The following is a 7,431-nucleotide window of genomic DNA, read 5'->3' on the forward strand; positions in this document are numbered from 1 at the left end:
TTCTGGCTGCCAAACGTTTGAACTTTTGCAGTGCATTATCAGGAGCTGATAGCGAAATAAGCAAATGCAATGCATGTACATTGTTGATGAGATGAAGTGAGTTGCCAACATATTTAGTCTCTTAATATAATTATTTTGATCTTGATGCATTTTCAGTTTGCCTGCAGATTCAGATAAACCCTAGGCATGCATGATTTAAAGTTAATGGGGAATTATTTTAGTTCGGAACATAATTAACCATAAATTTCATGGTTCTGTGCAATGGCCAGAAGATTACTTGTGAAGGAGGATATTGCAGTGGAAATTGGAAAATCATGTGAGCTTCATTTAAAAGCTTTTGACAATGGCAAAGCTACATATATAATTGCAACTTATGGACTTTTTAACCTCTATGTGCTTGGTATTATGATTTTTTGACTCAACTATTAGTTTTCTTTGAAATGCATACTGTTACAATTTCAACTATGAGAAGAGCAAGAGAAGTTTGCTAGGTTGGTTATTTTGTTGTTGTATGCTCTGCATTAATTTCTTACAACTTATGTAGAAGACAATTCCAACCGGGCCTCCTCGTGTGGACAAGGAGCCAAGTAATATTCAATCCTTTCTATCAACAACTTCGACTCCAGCTACATGTTGTACATTTTCTTGTCACTGATAAAGAGTAAATTGACTAACACAAGTTATGCAATTAGCACCAATATTATGAGAGACCTAAAATCTCCATTATTTATAAGCCATAAATTCAGACACGTGATACTTCTCCTAGAAGTAATCTTTGAAATTATATTCCCAAGTTATGACTAATATATTTCTGACACCCCCGTAGTATATATACATCTTGCGTGTCCAACTTTGTATGAATAAAAGGCATGAGCTCCTTCCAAAAAGGCTTAGTTTACATATTTGACATGTACTTCGTTTTTTTTTTCTTCTGATTTGGTCCTCCACAACTTTTAGACTTACAAAAGTAATCCACTTTAATATATTTGGTACATTCACGAAATCTTGAATTTTCTGCAATGTGAATTGTTGGCCGGTTGTCACAGCATAAGCACACCATATCGAAGTTTTGAGGAAAACCATATACTCAACAGAGATATAAAACCTCCATTATTTGTACCATAATTAGAGCATGGGTATAGTACAAGTAATCCTCAAAATAATGTCGAGATAACCTCAGCATATCCTAATATATTCCTAAATTTACCTTCAAATTATAGCATATATATTTATACATGTTACAAATAAAGGCACAAGCTCCTATCCAAGAGTCTTAATTGTTCGATCCTCCCACTACTTCTTAAAGTGCAAAATGTCACCACTAATATTAAAAAAAAAAAGCAGAGAGAGGGCGGGGCGTAATCAAAATATATCATACACATCATGTCACGTGCCTGTTTACACTAACCTCTACACATTAGAAAAATTAATACGAAAAACCCCCAAACAATTAATGATAGGATAATTTTTTGAAAACACTCAATTTTCAAATTTATATAACAAAATCGACTCTTTTTGAAAAAAATCAGTAAAACCGACCCTTTTCAGATGAAAATGGTCGGTTTTGCTGCATAAGAGTTTTTCGAACTGCATGGGACTAGCAGTCCCGTGCATTTCGTTTTTCGAACTGCACGGGACTTGCATTTCGTTTTTCGAACTGCACGGGACTAGCAGTCCCGTGCATTTCGTTTTCTTTTTTAATTGCACTCAGCAGAGAGTTTTAAAATGCACGAGACTGCTAGTTCCGTACAGTTCGAAAAGAAAACGAAATGCATGAAACTGCTAGTTCCGTGCAGTTCGAAAAACACTTCCTCAGCAAAATCGACATTGCTAATTTTTTTCAGAAAGGTTGATTTTGCTATATCAATTTGAAAATTGGGTGTTTTCAAAAAATTGTCCTTAATGATAATTTAATGGAATTTTCTTTTTCTTTTTCTGTATACACAGTTATTCCCCCTCTTTATTTTCCTGAAATATTCGAGATATAATCTCCCTTCTGGATCTTTCCGCTGTTGTCACGAGTGACCGCACTTCACAATGAGCCCCCTCATTTATATCTTCTCCATTTTCACCATATAACCTCAAAAAAAAAAAAGGAACAATGGCGAATAATAACGGAGTTGGAGAGCTGAAACCCAACAAGAAAGTGATACTAAAGAATTACGTAAATGGGTTTCCGAAAGAGAGCGATATGGAGATCGTGAGGACCGAAACTGTTCGATTGAAAGTAGCAGAGGGATCAAAAGCTGTTTTATTAAAGAATTTGTACTTGTCTTGTGACCCTTATATTAGGAATAGCATGTCCAAGCACGAGGAGGCCAATTATGTCCCTGATTTCGTCCCTGGATCGGTATATTTGCCTTTTTAATATCTTTTTTTTTAGTTCTTTTCTAGTGGGTTCTGTGTATTGAGGTATTTGGGTACATGGGTTTGGTTGGTTTTGGGGGGATATTGATTTTTAATTGTGTTAAAACTGTTTTATTATTATTATTCAAGTTGTAGTATAGCTATAGAATATAAAATCATAATCCTTAACCTTCACTAGAATTTTAGAGTTTTGGAGTAATTAATTGTTAGGAACTTTAGGATGGCATGAGGACAACTTAGGTTCAAATACGAATTTAAAGTATATTTTTTTAAAAATAACACCTCCGCGTGTAATGATTAGGAACTTTAAGACGTAGAGATACTATCTTAAATATTATAATGGATTTGTTCATTCAAAAGTTCAAACTATTAGTTAATTGTTGGAGTTCTGACAATTGTCATATGTCTGTCACCCTTTGCCGAAGCCGGAAACACTTGTCCATATCTACTGATCAAATAATATATTTTCCAAGTGAACATGATATCAGAGTTTGCTTGTTATTTGATAATTACATTAATGACTTACAAGAAATGTTATGATATGGAGGTAGATGTAAATGTTGTGGGTAAACCCTGCATATGATAAGTGCTACAACAATCTAGGAAGGATAAGATAGCATCAGGGTTCTAATTTCACTTGTTATATTGGATAATTTCCTAATAACGGAGCTTTTCCTTGGAGCATTATTGTTTCTTAATGCAGCTCACACTGTAAAAGGACTCAGGATCACATCCATAGTCCTTTATTTTCTTTTACATGTTAGTTTCTTTTTAATGATGGTAATGGTTCCTGTTGTTATGGCACAGCCCATAAGTGGTTTTGGCGTCGGCAAAGTATTGGATTCTGGGCATCCAGATTTCAAGGTTGGTGACTACGTTTGGGGGATGACTGGATGGGAAGAGTACAGCCTCGTAACATCACCAGAAACCCTGCTCAAAATTAAAGATACCGACATACCCCTTTCTTACTACACTGGACTCTTGGGTGAGTTCATCTACTTTGAGATTCTATTCTTTCTTTTATTTGATATAATTCTAGTTGCAAGTGCCGGTTTATATAGCTTGAATTGGCTTCATTTATTGATGCTGTATCGCAATCAGTATCTCATTGAGATAATTTTTCAGTTTTTTATTTGAAAGAAATTCAATGTTTTATCTGTTTGCTCTTGAGTGCTATAACTGCCAGAGTCCACGTAGTTCTGAAATGATTAATGGAGAGAGATTCACTAAAATGGGGGGAGTTTTTCACCATTAATTTAAATTTTACTTTATGGTATGCCAAACTTAATTGCATAGCCTTCAGAAGTATTTGTCCGTTGAACTAAAACTGAGTTGTTTCTCTAAATGCTCTTCATAGTTCTACACAGAATGTCCGATACATGAAAAATCAATAAAAGAAAACAATTTCTGCTTCTATCCCATTTTTTTTTTTTCTAAAATCGAGCAGTTCTTTGTTTGTTCTAATATGCAGATGCTCAAGGAGAAACTAAAACTGCTCGAAAGTGTGCTTAAATGCCTGTAGCTAGTAATTATGCACATAAGTACAGACAAAATATATCGGAAGTGTGTAGACAAAATGAAGTGTTCACCTTGGAACCTGTGTGTCTAAAAGAGAAGTGGTAATTTTAATAAACAAGAGAGTAAAGTTGAGATATTACCAAAAAAATTTAACTTATAACCATAACGATGATCTTATACTAATGCTTCCGGTGGATATCAGCCCAATGTCTTATGCAACCAAAGAGTAGTTAAGACTTTATGACTGCATAATCTCGTAAACCACTTTGATTGGTAATAATTTCCTATGTTTCCACATTTGTCTGCAGGCATGCCAGGAGTAACAGCTTATGCTGGATTTTACAAGGTTTGCTCTCCGAAGAAAGGGGAAACTGTTTTTGTATCAGCAGCTTCAGGCGCAGTTGGCCAGCTCGTCGGACAGTTTGCTAAACTGATGGGCTGTTATGTGGTAGGAAGTGCTGGATCTGATGAAAAGGTATGCGTGCTTGAGAGCTACTTAATTTTATCCTCTTTTTTTCGTTAAGTGGTGAACGACATGATTTATTTTAGGATTATCTGTAGATGCACCCCTTGAATTATTCCCATCCCTTGTATGAGAATGTAGCTACTTATTGCCTTTATTCAAATTTGAGTTAATTGTGTATAGACCCGCTGTGGTATAATAGAACCCTGCTATTTGGCTCGCGGTCCAACCGCGAGCCAAATAGCTTTTTCGGGTATAATATACTACCCCTCAGAGAAAGGGATTTTTTTTTCTTTTTCTTTTTTTTTTGGTGAATAGACCCATGAGGGTAAAATAGTCAAAAAAGTCACTTAGGGGTCTGTCTACAAAAGCAAAACTAGAGGGTCCAAGACAGCTGTACTACAGTGGCTTATTTCACAACTAACTATTGTATTTTATTAACACATAGAGCCCCAACACTCATGACAGCATTATTTTCATGTTAGTTTTTAAACTCACATGAAAATCACATGGAAGTATTCTTGTTCTTGGAAAATGTCTACCTCTGATCTTGATTCTATGGGAGTTTAAATGTTATGGAGAAAATAGAGGTCACAGGACCAGATGCTAATAAAACAGGATATTATGATAAGTAGGTACACCCCCATAGAATATATAGGTGATCATACTTTAAAATATCTGAAAGGTGGAGCGATAATTTGAAGAAAACATGCTAAAATTATTTCAACATCTCCTATTCATAGATCCGCGCCTGCCATAAAAATTAAGGTGAACGTATAAGATTAGTCAATAAAATATGTGGGCAGCACACAAGAAATAACTGCCTAAAACGGTTGCTTGTATCTCTGTGAAAAAAATTGATGGGCATGTCAATTGCATAGTCTGAGCCTATTTATCCTAAGCTTTTCCATGGATATATTATCTCAGGTTAATCTTTTGAAGAAGAAATTTGGGTTTGATGAGGCATTCAATTATAAGAAGGAAAAGGACCTTAATGCAGCGTTGAAAAGGTCAGTTTCATGCCTTTACTTTTGATTGAACTGATATTTTTCTTTCAAGAATTGTGGTCGCTACATCATTCTAGAGAATTGAGCATTGTACTATAGTGAATTATGATTGCTTTGCGGTATATATCTAGTTTTATCTCAGTGAGATCCTCACTAAAAATTTCATCGTGGCCTCATATTTTTAGATAGTAAGGGTGTTTGCTGACTAATCTAAGGAGGCTCGCCTCGCTTTTTGCCTCGACAAAAAAAAAAGGGTGTCTGCTGACCTATCTCATTAATTAAAAGGATTAATCGCGGATGGAACCCCTGTATCGTTGTTTTATGTGCTACCTCACTCATTCTATTTTTGCAGATAAACCCCTTGTGTGACATTTTCTGACTCTTTTTCCCTTGGAGAAAGAGAAATTTGTGACAGATAGACCCCTGAAGATAAAAGAGACAAATATTTTCGCTTATGGAGTCTGTGCAAAAATAAAACTAGTGGGGTAGTAAATTTGAAACAGTGGTGAGGCTTCTAGCCCTACTTTTCCCCCTTAAAAGAACGATAATACAAGGGGTCTATCTGCAATTAACCCTATATAAAAAATGAATACGGTTGGATTTGCTCTTGGACTTGCCTCCTCTTAGTTTCCCTTTAACCATTAAAAAACAACAAAGATCATTGGATTTTCATATGCCAGGTCACTATCTAAAGAAGAATTTCAATATAATTTCAGGTGCTTCCCTGAAGGAATCGACATCTATTTCGAGAACGTAGGCGGAGCAATGCTCGACGCTGTTCTTCTCAACATGAGGAACCATGGCAGAATCGCCGCATGTGGGATGATATCTCAATACAACCTTGATAAACCTGAGGGTGTACACAACTTGATGTTTGTTGTCATGAAGCGATTGAGGATTGAAGGGTTCATTGCGTTTGATTACTTGCCTATTTATGATCAGTTTTTCCAGAAGACTGTGCCGTATATAAAAGAAGGAAAGATCACTTATGTGGAGGATGTTGTGGAGGGGCTTGAGAATGCACCTGCGGCATTGATTGGTCTGTTCTCGGGGAGAAATGTCGGGAAACAGGTGGTGGTGGTTGCTCGCGAGTAGGAGAGGGTTATACGTATGAAATTTGGTGTGAATGAAAGTATTTTGATAAAACTTGAGGTATAGATGGTATTGAACCAAAAATGTCTTGAGTGTCGTCGCTGTGTTTGTATGTTTTTCGCACTAGGTGGTGCTTTTTTTATGCAATAAACGTGTCTTATTGACATCGTATACATCCATTTTGTTTGTTATGCTCTGAGTATGTCGATCATTTGGTCTACGTGTCTTATTGACATCGTATACATCCATTTTGTTTGTTATGCTCTGAGTATGTCGATCATTTGGTCTTAGGGTTCTGGATTTATGCAGTGTGACTGATGCACCTATTGCTATCCACAAGAATTATGTGTTTCAAGTGAGGCGTACGATTCTTAAGCTTTTGACTGGATTTTGCCGGTAATGAGCTCCACACATAATGTAGCATGAGCATTAGAAGTGCACAAATAATATCCGTACCTGAGAAAATATCTGCATCTATATCCGTTAGGATATAGATATGCAAGCTTATTAAAATCTGTAACTAATAGGATATGGTTACTGTTGATGTTATGTAATCGCACAGATAAACTGATAGGAACTGGGTTGATTTGGGGTTGCTAACTTCTACGAATATCTTGTTTGGAGTTGAACTGTTCTTCCCTGCACATGTAGCAACTCGTATGAGGGCGGGGTCTAATTCCCCCGTTGTTCCTCTGACGATCAAGTTAGCAAGGTACTTAAGTGAGGGAAAATGGCTAACTGTAGCAGTTCTTAAATGCGATGGAATGGAGAAAAATGCAGAGAAATTGCTTACATTCGTGTTGGGAATAGTTTTCCCTTTTATGGTAATGAAGGAATTACATTCTGGTCTCTTCAGTCGAGTCTGGGCTAGCGGCTGAGTCAGCGTCGACTTTACAGGTGTCAACTGTGGAGTGGTCGCGAAATGGGTGCGGTCACTTTGGCATCATGAGACGGGATAGGCGGCGTGCGAAGCCAGCGTGGTCC

The 7,431-nt window shown here is 36.6% G+C and overlaps 1 protein-coding gene across 1 annotated transcript; it reads left to right on the forward strand.

Moving 5' to 3' along the window:
• LOC109830229 (2-alkenal reductase (NADP(+)-dependent)-like) lies at positions 2,005-6,643 on the forward strand. Its single transcript, XM_020397437.1, has 5 exons — positions 2,005-2,350; positions 3,175-3,352; positions 4,194-4,360; positions 5,276-5,358; positions 6,072-6,643. Exons 1-5 carry the CDS (start codon positions 2,102-2,104, stop codon positions 6,448-6,450), a joined length of 1,056 nt encoding a protein of 351 aa, XP_020253026.1. The 5' UTR covers positions 2,005-2,101; the 3' UTR covers positions 6,451-6,643.

Source organism: Asparagus officinalis, chromosome 2, assembly GCF_001876935.1.
Source record: "Asparagus officinalis chromosome 2, Aspof.V1, whole genome shotgun sequence".
NCBI lineage: Eukaryota > Viridiplantae > Streptophyta > Magnoliopsida > Asparagales > Asparagaceae > Asparagus > Asparagus officinalis.

What these genes read in the sequence shown, in the direction of transcription:
- LOC109830229 (XM_020397437.1), top strand. Translation starts at nt 2,102, where the DNA reads ATGGCGAATAATAACGGAGTTGGAGAGCTGAAACCCAACAAGAAAGTG. An exon ending in TTACTACACTGGACTCTTGG is followed by an intron (nt 3,353 to 4,193) that starts GTGAGTTCATCT and finishes ATTTGTCTGCAG; the next exon opens with GCATGCCAGGAGTAACAGCT. An exon ending in GTGCTGGATCTGATGAAAAG is followed by an intron (nt 4,361 to 5,275) that starts GTATGCGTGCTT and finishes ATATTATCTCAG; the next exon opens with GTTAATCTTTTGAAGAAGAA.